Source organism: Xenopus laevis, chromosome 7L (genome assembly GCF_017654675.1).
Source record: "Xenopus laevis strain J_2021 chromosome 7L, Xenopus_laevis_v10.1, whole genome shotgun sequence".
NCBI lineage: Eukaryota > Metazoa > Chordata > Amphibia > Anura > Pipidae > Xenopus > Xenopus laevis.
This window is the reverse complement of record NC_054383.1, coordinates 27,123,019-27,137,030: the sequence shown is the minus strand read 5'-3', so window position 1 is coordinate 27,137,030 and position 14,012 is coordinate 27,123,019. Positions and strand designations below refer to the sequence as shown.

The window sequence follows — 14,012 nt, the reverse complement described above, 5'->3', positions numbered from 1 at the left end:
AGAAGGATCAGTGTGGGCCAGGTTATAAATAGCCATTGAACCTCACATACTGGCACCCAGTACATTTGAATGTTGGAGTTCCCTGTGACTCCCACCATAAGTCACAAGCTTGGCATGTTTCTATCTGACAACAGCAAGAACTTGCCAGGCAGCATTGTTCTCCGCCCTATGTACCTGGCGTAATGATGACAGAATGAAAGGGGAGTGACAAGGCAATTTATATGTACATGTACAGCTCCACAGATAGCACTCTGCTGCTGGCAAACTTGGAATCAAGCTTTAGGACCTTTTAACAATGGCCGCCAGGGGCCCTGTGAAAGAGCTGCAGGACGGTTCACTGTGTCCACTCTCCGGGCGGCGCGTCCTTCCCTGCCGGCGTAGATACCGTAGATATGCCCAGCAGTGCGACCCCCTGTGACCCGGCCCCAGCAGGACTGTCTGTGACGCCGCCCGGAGCAGGTCCAGGAGCTCCGGGCGGCGCGTCCTTCCCTGCCGGCGTTCGCTCCCAAAATGGCGGCGCCCATGGCCGCCACGTGGGTAGCGGCCGGCGCCGCTACCCACGTGGCGGCCATGGGCGCCGCCATTTTGGGAGCGAACGCCGGCAGGGAAGGACGCGCCGCCCGGAGCTCCTGGACCTGCTCCGGGCGGCGTCACAGACAGTCCTGCTGGGGCCGGGTCACAGGGGGTCGCACTGCTGGGCATATCTACGGTATGACCCGTGTATAAGCCGAGGTTGAGTTTTTCAGCACATTTTGGGTGCTGAAAAACTCGGCTTATACGCGAGTATATACGGTATATGGCATATTTTTTCTGGCCTCTGTGCTGCAGTGGCTGCGACAAAAAAAAAGAATATTTTCAGCATTTATATGGCATATTTTTTCTGGCCTCTGAGCTTCAGTGGCTGTGACAAAAAAAACATAATTTTTCAGGAAAGTACACATGCCTAATTTTTCAGGGTTCTGCAACAGTGGCAAAATCGCATCTTTTATGGTCACCGCAGGTGATCAATAAAGTAGACCAAAACTGGGCCCACACTGCAGAATCAGTGTTTTTTGGTTCACTTCACTGTACATTGAATTACCTCTGCCTGACCGTGCACGTGCGCACAAGCACGGTGACTGCTAAACACACCACTACAGAAATATTGCCACCAACAGGACGAACATCCTGGAGGTGACAAGCTCAACTAGTAATTAACAACTATTATTTGCTCACTTGACGGTATCATTCATTAAAGCTCTTTGCGTTTTTTTGCGTTGCAGTAAGCGCCGCGTTTCGTCTTTGCGTGTGAACAGGCTGTAACCTTTACATGTAGACGCTGGACGTTTTAAAGCAGTTTATTACACAGGTTTAGAAATGTAGTGTGATTTCTGCCCTTTACAGCACAAAACGCAGCGCTGTGTCAACAATGTATTTTTCAGATACATTTTTGCCCTTGATCCCCCTCTGGCATGCCACTGTCCAGGTCGTTGCACCCTTTAAACAACTTTAAAATCATTTTTCTGGCCAGAAATGTCTTTTTTAGCTTTTAAAATTCGCCTTCCCATTGAAGTCTATGGGGTTCGCGACGTTCGCGAACCGTTCGCATTTTTGACGCAAGTTCGCGAATATGTTCGCGAACTTTTTTTCCGACGTTCGCTACATCCCTAATGGTAACAATGAGGTTCAGAAGAGTTGTAGTCCGACTTCAGGCACAGGTCAGGGCAGGAAGGGAAAACAGACCAGGAGTTGATCACTGGGAAGGCAAGAACTACAGGCCCAGTGGGGGGATGTTTGTAATTAAACTACATGCCCAACATGACACTGATGAGCAAGAACTGAGCTCATATAGGTGCCGGCTTTCCATTGTGGGTGCAGTGATATCAGTGCCACTCGAGCAGTAGGAGCAAAGAAAAGGGCATCAAACACCCCATCTTCACAATTATTGACACATTATCCCTAAAGTCATCCCATGAAGTTAAGGGATTCTATTATACATGCATGCAAATATATGCAACAGTCTCAGCCAGCCCTCCCTAAGCTGTACAAGAAACGCAAGCAGCCGCCAGTCGTACTGTGGCAGTAAATGAAACCAGATTATGTATCATAAAAACAGTATGAAAAATATAATGCCTTAACTTAATGGGACCACTATTTGCTAAAGCCAATTTTCAAGATCAGAAGCTTGCCTTGTATTTTTGGTACAAAAGTGGAGAAAAATGCACAAGTTAAAGTAGACAAATTAGTATTATTATACTTATTATACTACTATTATACTTTTATATTTTACCAAAAGTATTATTTTGCAGCAGGCACTTGCAAATGACTGTAATAAAAAGGAAACATGGCAACAATAAAGAAGCACTCCTTTCATCTGCTGCAAAGTACAACCCCAACAGTGCCTCAAAAAACAAGGCACCATCTGGAGGAATCGTGACAGGTGCCAGGTGTACAGAGTGACAATGACATTTACCTGTCCTCTGAAATTATCCAGCAGAAGGAAGTAAATTTAGATGCAGTGTGTCTGGGAAGAGTCTGGTGATAGACTGTTCCCTATGGTAATGATAGGATAACTCCTATGAAAATGATAGCATGTCTCCTATGGAAAATTAATGAGAGGATACCTCTATGGAAATGCCAGCATACATTCTATAGGAATAATTGGATAGGTTATATGGAAATTATAGTATACTGCCTATGGAAATAACTCCTACTGAAATTATAGGATACCTTCTATAGAAATGTTGGGATAACATCTATGAAAATGAAAGGATACTTTCTATGGTGATTATACGATAAATTCTATGGAAATTATAGGATGCATTCCATGGAAATGATAGGTTCTATGGAAATAACAGGATATAGCCTATAGAAACAATAGGATGCAATCCATGGAAATTATAGAATAGGTTCTATGGAAATGATACGATAGGTTCTATGAAAATAATAGAATACATTCTATGGAAATGATAGGATAACATCTATGGAAATGAAAGGATACTTTCTATGGAGATTATACGCTAAATTCTATGAAAAGGATTGGATGGATTACATGGAAATGATAGGATATATATATGAAAATTATAGGATTCCTCCTTTGGAAATGATAGGATACATTCTAAGAAAATGATAGGATGCCTTCTATGGAACTTATACGATAACGTCTATGGAAAGGAAAGGTTACATTCTATGGACATTATACGATAAATTCTATGAAAATGATAGGATGGATTACATTGAAATTATAGGATTTATTCTATGAAAATTATAGGATGCCTTTTATGGAAATGCTAGCATAAATTCTATAGAGATGATAGGATACCTCCTGTTATACACTACTCATCATCGGCTACCAAAAACACAGCACCTCCTTTGGAAATGATAGGATATATTCTATAAAAATGATAGAATGCATTCCATGGAAATGATTGGATAGGTTCTATGGAAATATCATACATTGTATAGAAATGACAGGATACCTTCTATACAGTGTCGAACTAAGATGCCAAGGGCCCACCAGAAAACCTTAGACGTGGGCCCACTTTCCAAACTTTTATACCACCTCTCCTCACTCAACCTCTTTCCTAGTCTCTTTTCTCTACATACTATACTCTATTCTTCCATTATTAAGTATTATTTCCCATAAAGAAATAGGGAATGACCATGAAATAGGCCAAATGGTTTGAAGCAAGAGACCCACTGATGCCTGGGCCCACCGGGAGTTTTCCTGGTATCCCTGTGGGCCAGTCCGACACTGCTTCTATAGAACTGATAGAATAACATCTATGGAAATGAAAGGATACTTTCTATGGACATCATACGATAAGTTCTATGGAAATGCAGAAGAAACGATAGGGTACCTCCTGTAAGAACGAACTCTGTACAAAGTCATTGCCTGAGACGTGGCTCCGTTTCTGTGACCCATCTGCTTAAAGGTCAAGTGCTAGTGTTCCCAGAGCGAATGTGTAACAGCACCGAGCATTACTAGGTGAAATCTGAGAGAGTAGCAATGCAATGCATATGGCCACCACTTGCTTCATTCAGCATGCATACCATGCATTCATACACTATTTATAAAGGCTCCTTCTACAACAGTTGATAAAGTTCATCCGAGGGCATGTTAAAGGGCATATAAAGTCTAAAATAGAATAATGCTAGAAATGCCGCATTTTGTATACTAAATATAAACATGAACTAACTGCACCACAAGCCTAATCAAATAAATAATTTATGCTTTTAAAGTTGGCTACAGGGGGTCACCATCTTGTAACTTTGTTAAACATCTTTGCAAGACTAAGACTGTGCACATGCTCAGTGTGGTTTGGACTGCTTAGGGATCGTCATAAACAAAGCTGCTTGAGTTCTACATGGCTGGGAAGTAAGGCGGGGGCTCCCCATGCTGTTCATAAGTATGATTGTTTCCGTGCTCAGCAGTTAGGGACCGTCTGACAATTCCTATCCACAGCAGTAAATGAAGGGAGAATTTCACTGCATACAGTCAGGTTTCTTATAAAAACGGTACACATTTTTTAATTAAAGTATATTGGAGATAGGTTTCTTTTTAATTAAAGTAAAAATGGGATTTTATTTTTTTGCCTTTACATGCCCTTTAAATACCCAAGCAATAAATAACAGATAAGAACATATATGTAAAAATGATCAACAACGAATCAACATTATCATGCAAAAATCAACGATCAATTTAATAATAACTGCACTTACTTTATTCCAAGATTCACTGGAAGATTATGAATTATTCAATGGAGACCCTCATTAAAGTAAAACAGAAACCATAATTACCGTTTGTTATAATTAAAAATTGAGAAGCAGTAATGACTTGGATATAATCGCTCCACTTACTTATTGTCTTTCGTAACTGGTCTTTTCAGAAGGAACTCCCCATCATATGACCTATGGCTGCAAGGGAAACTCATTGAGAAATTATGTTTGAAATCCATTTTTAATTTCTCTACTATTTTCTTTTTCTAGGACGAAAATATCATGAGGTCCATGCAGCTGTTCGACAATGTCATTTAGCAACGCTACTAACCTAGAAGATGTTTTGAAAAATCTCAGTTGTTTCCGATAGACTTCTGGCTGCACAAAATACAGAATAGTCTGCTCAATGCAAACTCAAATGCAAATATAATCCCTCTCTCTGATTTCCTGGCTGTTCTACTATATATATTTGTGTATATATATAGAAAAGTATTACGAAGCAGATCCCTCACTGGAAGATTCCAAAGCTGCCGCCTGGGGACAATAGAAAACTGGCACCTACTGAATCCGACCTGTAGAGAGACATTCTTTTTACATTTGGCACAAACCGCAATGTAGCTTATTTTAAAGAAAAGAAATGACGTTGAGCGATTACTTGAGATGGCAGGGAAACGCCTCAGCATTCCATAGTGTGAAAATTCCAAAAATAAAACCCAGGGATTATTTTTATTTATTCATTTATTTATTTGTTTTTACGAGTGTCCCTTTTTTTTACTTTCATAGTTGTAATTGTGACAGAAACACTGCCAATGTCATGGCATTTTACCGTGTTGCACCTATTGTTTTGGCACTCTGCATTATTCATTTTTAGGGGGGGAATCGGAATCGCTGTGAAGTATACACCTCAGTTATATCACCAGATACTTACCCTGTTATCAATTATGGGTGAACATATTTAGGGATATGTGGTAGCACCTCCAATATAGTCAAAAGCAAATAAGGCCACTCCAAACTCACCCCTAGTGAGTGATCTTTAATGCAGCTCCATTTGATATCCCGGCTGCTCCACCACCAGCGTTCCCACTGTACTTAGACGTACTCAAAGAAAATGAAAGGCAGCACTCCAGATAAAAGGATGGTGGTTTATTGCAGATTAAGGGAGTTGCTCCCGAAACGCGTCAGGTGATGTGATCTGTTGCAATAAACCACCATCCTTTTATCTGGAGTGCCGCCTTACATTTTCTTTGAGTACACCTCTAATATACTCTAGGAATACATCATCACTTTTTGGGAAAAAGTAATGGTAGCACTTAGCAATTATTGGTAAAGTGGAAAATCCAAAATACCACAGGCTCCGCCCCTACTTGTATTGTTTCAGTCATTTGATTCATTTATTTAGTTTTATCTTAGAAATCATGCTTTTAGTACTTTATCTCTTTTACCTTGAATATTTTTTTTTTTAATTTCATTTAAAATGTATTTTAAATAGGGATGCACCAAATCCTGGATTTGATTCGGGATTCGGCCTTTTTCAGCAGGATTTGGCCGAATCCTTGTGTCTGGCCGAACCAAATCCAAATTTGCATATGTAAATTAGTGGCGGGGAGGGAAATCACGTGACTTTTCATCACAAAACAAGGAAGTGAAAAAAATGTTCACATGTTTTCCTTCCCCGCCCCTAATTTGCACATGCAAATTAGGATTTGGTGCATCCCTAATTTTAAATCAAGTGAGAACTAGTGATGGGCAAATTTATTTGCCAGGACCGAATTTGCGGTGAATTTCCGCGTTTCGCTGCCGGCAAATAAATTTGTGAAATTGCCTTGAAAATTCGCCAGCAAACCCCCCAAAATTAAATCATCTGGAAAAAAGTCAGTCTTCAGTTGTAAAGTAAAGGGATAAGGTACTCACTAGTGATGGGCGAATTTCTCCCGTTTCGGTTCGATGAAAAATGTGCGAATTTCCTGCGAAATGGCTAAAAATTAGCGAAATGCATCGGCTACATTTCTGACGCCGTCGACTATTCCGCCGCCAGCAACAATTTTGATGCCGGCGACAATTAATAGGCGCCCACTGACTTTAATGCTCGTCGGAATTGTAGCTGGCATCGGAAGTGTCTGAAATGTTGCCAACGGGCTTCGCAAATTTTTCGCCGTTTTGAAAATTTTGCAGGAAATTAGCAAATTTTTTCAGCAAATCGAGATGGGAGAAATTTGCCCATCACTAGTGAGAACCCTTACTACTTTACAACTCAAGACTGACTTTTTTTTCCCAGATGATTTCATTTTGGGGGGGTTTGCTCACATTATATGCAAAATTGAACCAATGATCCAGTTCTGTATTTGGCTTTGGAGCATTCCTAGTATAAGATGCAAGATTCATTTGCATTTTGAGTGGGCAGCCCATGTGGCTGCAAAGAATGTTGTATGCATAGGGTTGGCCAATACTGACCCCTTTTTGGTATAAAACAAATCATCATAATAAACTTGATAATTGCCATTCAGATGTGCAAGGTACAGAGCAGCAGGAGGCACAGTCTGCATTGTGGGCCTGCCTCATTTGGAGCGACCACTACCAAATGCCCAATTGTGGCCTTTTTATGAATTTTCAACACTGCGTGGGGCAACGGGAATAAGCCCTAAAGAAAAGAAATCTTCCACAATTACCCATGGTTAGGTGCAAAACATTTCTTATCTTTGTCGTATGCTGAAATCTCCAGTGGCTCATCAACAGCACGGGCCCATTGGTTGCACATAAAACCAATGTTAGGTTGAGGAACAAATAAATAAACCCACACATAACCAAAACGGTAAGAAAAATAATAAAAAAACATTTGCGAAACAGATGAATTACAAATCGACATCTAGAGTCTAATTTTTTTTTAAATATTAGTGACAGTTCCCCTTTTAAATAAATATCTGCTTCTAAAGGAAGGCTCAGTCAGTTGTTTTTTTCTTTCAAATGCTCAATAGCTATTTATTTGGAGAGACTTCGACCTGTTTATAAAGTTACTTGAACATAAGAGTTATAGTAGGCGGCCAAACTGAGATTTTAAAGATATATAACAAAATGATTTGTAGCTGTAGATACTTCTCCTTTAACTCAGCACAGGGTTTATCCTTTGCCTGCTGGAGGAATCTAAGAAATAGCAGTGAAAGATATTAAAGGAAATGCAAACCCCCAAATAAATGTAAAAGTGCTTGGAGTGCTTACCCTATGGGGGTTATATACTAAACTCCGAAATCAAAAATCATGAAAAACTTGTGATTTTTTTTATATAAAGTTGGACTTTTAAAAAAACCACAAATTTTTTTGAATTTATTAAACCCCGAGGATGGAAAAGTCATGAATCAGAAAATCCGGCATCTCAGACCTTTCGAGGGTGCATATAAGTCAATGGGAGAAGTCCCAATGATTTTTTGATGTGCGCTGGGTTTTTGGCAATACCCCGAAGTTTTCGGATGAAATTCTGAGTTTTCGGGTGAAAAATCCGAAAAAATTTGATAAAAAAAATCAGATTTTTCACGATTTTTTCTCGCAAACAAAATTTTCAGGAAAGTGTATTAATATATAAGCCCTTATAACCTTTGGTCTGCATATTTTTCAGAAAATATTGATATAAATTTGGACTTTGATAAATAACCCCCTAAGTGTTTTTTCTCTAGGGATGCACCGAATCCAGGATTCGGCCTTTTTCAGCAGGATTCGGCTGAATCCTTATGCCCGGCTGAACAGAATCCTAATTTGCATATGCAAATTAGGGACAGGGAGGGAAATATTGTGACTTTTTGTCACAAAACAAGGGAGTAAAAAAATGTTTTCCCCTTCCCACCCTTATTTGCATATGCCAAAAGTATTCGGATCGGTATTCAGCCGTATCTTTCGCGAATGCATCCCTATTTTTTCCTGACTGGCCAGCAGGTGGCGCTGCTGTTTCACATTCATTATATCAGCAGTGTAAAAAACACTAATATCTTGAAAAGTAGGGGAAAAAAAGCAAAAGTGCTTAGACAAATGCTTTGAGCAGTTTTACATGAATCTGTTTTGCGGCTTTACATTTCCTTTAAATAAAACCAGTCACTAGTCCCACTTCGGAAGTATTACACTCCCTTTTTCGGATCTCAGGGGGGCTTGAAGAAGAGGGTTTCTATGCACGTCTTAATTCTTTCTTTTCCTTATGTTTTTTTTTTAGAAAGTGCAATAATATCCCAACCAGTTTTTATTTATTGTGTGTGTGGTGGGGTTGGGCTTTTTTTTGGGGTGGGGGGAGGGAGTGAACAAATGAAGCAAGTGAATAGCATGCTTTAGAAATTCAGGGCATTCTTTACTTCAGCCTCTGTATATTGAAGACTCCGGGTGCAAGCAGGACTAGGAGTCAGAAGAAGCTGAGGGTCACAGTGAGCAATATCCCAAGGCTGGACATGATCAAGGACAATGAGCACTTTTATCAGCCGGCTCTCATCACACGGGATGCCTTGTTGTGAATAGGGAATGTCGCCTCTCACAGCATGACCCACATGGACTGAAAGTGTGTGTTAACCTCTTGTTGATCCGAAGGAATGTTTCCACCATATCTTCCTTTCCAGCAATTTGGTAATGAATGCCTGTCTCACCATGAACTATGTAGGTAATACAGCACTGACCTTAAAAACTCACATATACACGCATGAAACGACTGTATATATCTCACTGCTCCACTGTACTTGCAGGTGTCTAGTTTGTTAGCCTACGATAGCTGCTTTGCATTTCAAATCTGTATATTTTGTACAAAAGGAAGACAATAAAAACAAGATTGCTATGCACATGTCCTGGCGGAGTCTTCAGTCTTGATGGATTTCTCATTTACAGGGAAACCACTGGATTCTTACCTAAATATTCAACACCTGTTATTTTTCAGTTTCTCAGTTTGGCAACTACATAAAGGCTTTATTCTTACCAGTGCTGCCATTGAGAACCACTTAGTGCATAGATAGATAGATAGATAGATAGATAGATAGATAGATAGATAGATAGATAGTAGATAGATAATAGATAGTTAATAGATAGATAGATGATAGACAGATACGATAGATAGATAGATAGATAGATAGATAGATAGATAGATAGATAGATAGATAGATAGATAGATAGATAGTAGGGATGCACCAAATCCTGGATTCAGTTTAGGATTCTGCCTTTTTCAGCAGGATTAGGATTCAGCCGAATTCTTGTATCTGGCCAAAGCAAATTTAAATCCTAATTTGTAAATTAATATAATATGTAAATTAGGGGCAGGAAAGGAAATCGTGACTTTTCATCACAAAACAAGGATGTGAAAAAAATGTTCACACTATTTCCTTCCCCGCCCCTAATTTGCACATGCAAATAAGGATTCGGTTCGGTATTCGGCCAAATCTTTCACAAAGGATTCAGGGATTCGGCTGAATCCCAAATAGTGGATAAAATAGAAAGATAGATAAGAGATAGAAATAAATTATGGAGATAAATAGAGACAGACAGATCGATGATAGGTAAATATAGATGTTAGAGATAAATGGCTATAGACAGATCATTGATTGATAGATGATAAAGATAAATTATAGAAATACATAGAGCTGGACAGATTGATGATTAATTGATTGATAACGATAGATGACAGAGATAGATAGAGATATATATATATATAGATAGACAGACAAATGATTGATAGATTGATAGATATTGATAAATGATAGAGATAAATGTATATAGATAGTTAAGACAGAGGATTGATTGATGACAGAGATAAATGGAGATAGACGGATGATTGATTGGTGATAAAGATAGACGACAGAGCTAGAGCTAGAGAAACAGACAGACAGATGATTGAGATAAAAGGAGATGGATAATTAATACGGTAGAGCAATAAAGATGGCTGATTGATAGATGGTAGACAGAGATAGGAGACAAATTGATAGATAGATAATTAGATAGATGTTTGCTACATAAATAGCTAGATATTTTTTTCCTTACAGTCAGGGGGTAGATTAAGGTGGGTTTGTCTGTCCCTCCTACCCCTGAAAAGTAAATACCAGGGAGGAATATAAAGTTGCAGAGTCATTGCCCTAAAAAATGCCTCTAAATGAAACAAAACGAATGCATGAAACTTGTGCCTCTCCCATGGGGGCAGTTCCACTCACAGGCCTCTTTGTCTGCACAGTCAGATTCATTTCTGGTGCATTCCAGCTGAGACTATACCCCTATTGAGCAGAACACAGACACAGCCAGGCCTTTCTGCTGTGCAGATCATGGCTCCCACAACCCAATGACGTGTACATGGCTACCTGGCCATTCACAGGCCTGTTTTCGGCATATTTAATGAGGGCTCCTTGTTAAAGATGACCCTGTGTGCCAAAATGCACCCACAGATGGGTATATAGCACAATAAATGCAATAGAGGCTTTAATCCCAGGGCACGCATTGCTCTGCCTTTTTAAAGTTCTGCTGTGCACAGGATGAGAAATACTTATTCTTAAATATTTTTAGGGTACAACGCATACAGTATCCCTGTGCAGGAGTTGTTGCACCTATAGAGTATTCCATTACCCCTCGTTCAGTGATGCCACCCCATGCCCCATTCTGACTTCTTGTAAACAGATTGAAATGATAAAGGACGGGAGTGGGAGCTGATAAGTAGGTTTAAGGTTGTCAGACAGTCGCAAAGCACATTTTGGGCACATTTCTTGGCCAGTGATCAAAACATTCATTACAAGACATACATTGCTCGTTTCCCATTAACATTAAAAGGACTCTCTGTGGTTGACCCTACATAGGTAATAACCAGCCATGGCAGGTGTGGAAACAAAGGCCATGTTCACCTTGGAGTTTAACTTTTAGTAGGATATAGAGACAGACGATTTGCAATTCGGTTTAATTTTTTATCATTTGTGGTTTTCAAGTTTAGCTCTCCAGTTTGCAATTGCAACAATCTGGTTGCTAGGGTTCAAATTACCCTAGCAACCATAAACCGATATGAATAGGAGACTGAAATGTGAATTGGAGAGAGCCTGAATAGAAAGAGGTGTAATAAAAAAAAAGTAGCAATAACAATATATTTGTAGCCTTACAGAGCATTTGTTTTTATAGATGGGGTCAGTGACCCCCATTTGAAAGCTGGAAAGAGTCAGGAGGCAAATACTCAAAAACTCTAAACTACTACATTTCTCAGCAGCATCTGTGGAGTATTAGCAACTATTGTATCAATTCTAACAGCTGCCTGTAATGAAACCCAGAGATTCTGCTCAGCAGGGACATAGATCAGAAATGTATCAACTAAATGTATCAATTTAGACCAGTTTAGAGGGTCCGCGACCCCCCCCCTTCCCAGAGCTGCTTCAGAAGGTGAAAAATGACTCTTTACACTTCAATATTAGAAAAACAATGACACATTGAAAACAGGAAGTCATAGGAAAAAGTCGTAATTTCTGGTGATCTATCTGAAACCAACTAGGTGAACAACCCCTTTAAAAGTAAAATTTTTAGTCAGGCCAGGCATTCCTTGATTATTAACGGTATAAGGATCCAGAGATGTTTGTTTCCTGGGCATTTACACTGATTTGAATAAACCCTTCAATAAATAAGTTAATTGTGGACTGAGAGACAGAGCAGGAATACGTTAGCAGCGGAGACAGGGATAATGATGATGTTTGCGGTCGGCCGATGGACTAAATATTACATTAAAGCCAGTAAAGCAGCCTCAGCCTTGCAGGAAACAAATGTCAGCAAAACAGTTTATTGATTCCACTAACTTTATCCAGATATCCCACAAAGTGCCTGTGTTCCAAAGGTACATGATCTATTCCCCCCAATCTGCACTGCTTTGTATAGCATTACTCATTCTTTGCAGGCTCGTGAAAATCCTTCCATTTAAACGTTTCTTCTTGCAGGAAAAAGCCCTGAACACTTGTGTAACTCCTTGAACTACAGCGTTCACTCAAAGGGAAAGCTCTTTTTTTTTTTCAAAATGAATCATTTAATAGTGCGGCTCCAGCAGACTTCTATACTGAAATCCGTTTTTCAAAAGAGCAAACAGATTTTTTTAATTTTGAAGTCTGACATGGGGCTAGACATATTGTCAGTTTCCCAGGTGCTCTCAGTCATGTGACTTGTGCTCTGATAAACTTCAGTCACTCTTTACTGCTGCACTGCAAGTTGGAATATCACTCCCCCCCCCCCAGCAGCCCATCAGAACAATGGCAAGGCAACTAGATATCCGCTCCTTAACACGAGCTGCCTGGTAGATCTAAGATCAGCACTCAATAGTAAAATCAAGGTCCTACTGCTACACATTCAGTTACATTGAGTAGGAGAAACAACAGCCTGCCAGAAAGCAGTTCTATCCTAAAGTGCTGGCTCTTTCTGAAAGCACATGACCAGGCAAAATGACCTGAGATGGCACCTACACACCAATATTACAACTAAAAAAAAAAATACACGTTAGTTCAGGAATTAAATTTTATATGGTAGAGTGAACTATTTGCAGTGTAAACAGTGTAATTTAGAAATAAAAACATCATAAAAATCATGGCAGAAATAAAAACATCATAAAAATCATGGCAGAATCCCTTTAAGCCAAACCGGATGCTCTGTGCTATGTTACAGATACAAGCAGGGGCGCTGCGCCAATGAGGCGAGTTGAGAAATACGCCTCGGGCGGCAGCGCCCCACTTAGTACAGGGGTGGCAAAAATGCAGCTCCTGGTACTTTAAGAGCTGATTTTCCGGTTTTCAAACCAGAAATTTGGCTTTTCGAGCACAGAGAGCGCAACTATGCTCTCTGCGCTAGTGTCCTGGCACTCTTCGCCGCCCTCGTGGACCCCCTTGAGCGCAAAAAGGTGAGCGCACGGGGGAGGGGGCAGCAACAGCAAGCGGCCTCAGGCGGTGGGAGGGCTAAAATCACCCCTGGGTACAAGGCTGAGATAAGGAGTCCTATAGTGCAGTACCCTTGGACCACTTGACATTGGTTACCGTCAGAATATTATGGCCAACTTTCGGTGAAATTAGTAGCCAGTTCCTTTTAAATGAAACGTTTAGCAGGAAGTAGCATTATTCTAAGGCAACTTGCAATTAGTCTTCATGTTTTATTTTTTGTGGTTTCAACATCTATTAGCTTGGCTAACAGCCAGTAGTGAGAAATTCAGGATGGAACATGATTGGTAGAAGGTACAGGAACCATTATTTTTTGGATGTGGCTGAATATTGAATGCCCCACAAAAGACGCAAGTGAATCCTGAAACCAAATGCCAACCCGAATTTGCAGATTTAAATCTGAGAAAAAGAGATGGATCAGCTGTTTCG

The 14,012-nt window shown here is 40.1% G+C and overlaps 1 protein-coding gene across 4 annotated transcripts in view; it reads left to right on the top strand.

Annotated features, from left to right (window-relative positions):
• The window catches only part of LOC108695756 (Kv channel-interacting protein 2), a 308,619-nt gene extending 303,192 nt beyond the window's left edge, over nucleotides 1–5,427 (top strand). For all 4 annotated transcript variants that reach the window (XM_041568704.1, XM_041568706.1, XM_041568705.1 and 1 more), the window contains one exon: nucleotides 4,969–5,427. In XM_041568704.1, coding sequence (XP_041424638.1) covers nucleotides 4,969–5,016 — 48 coding nt within the window. In that variant the 3' untranslated portion in view covers nucleotides 5,017–5,427. The remainder of the gene's footprint in view (nucleotides 1–4,968) is intronic.
• Nucleotides 5,428–14,012: the final 8,585 nt, after the last annotated feature.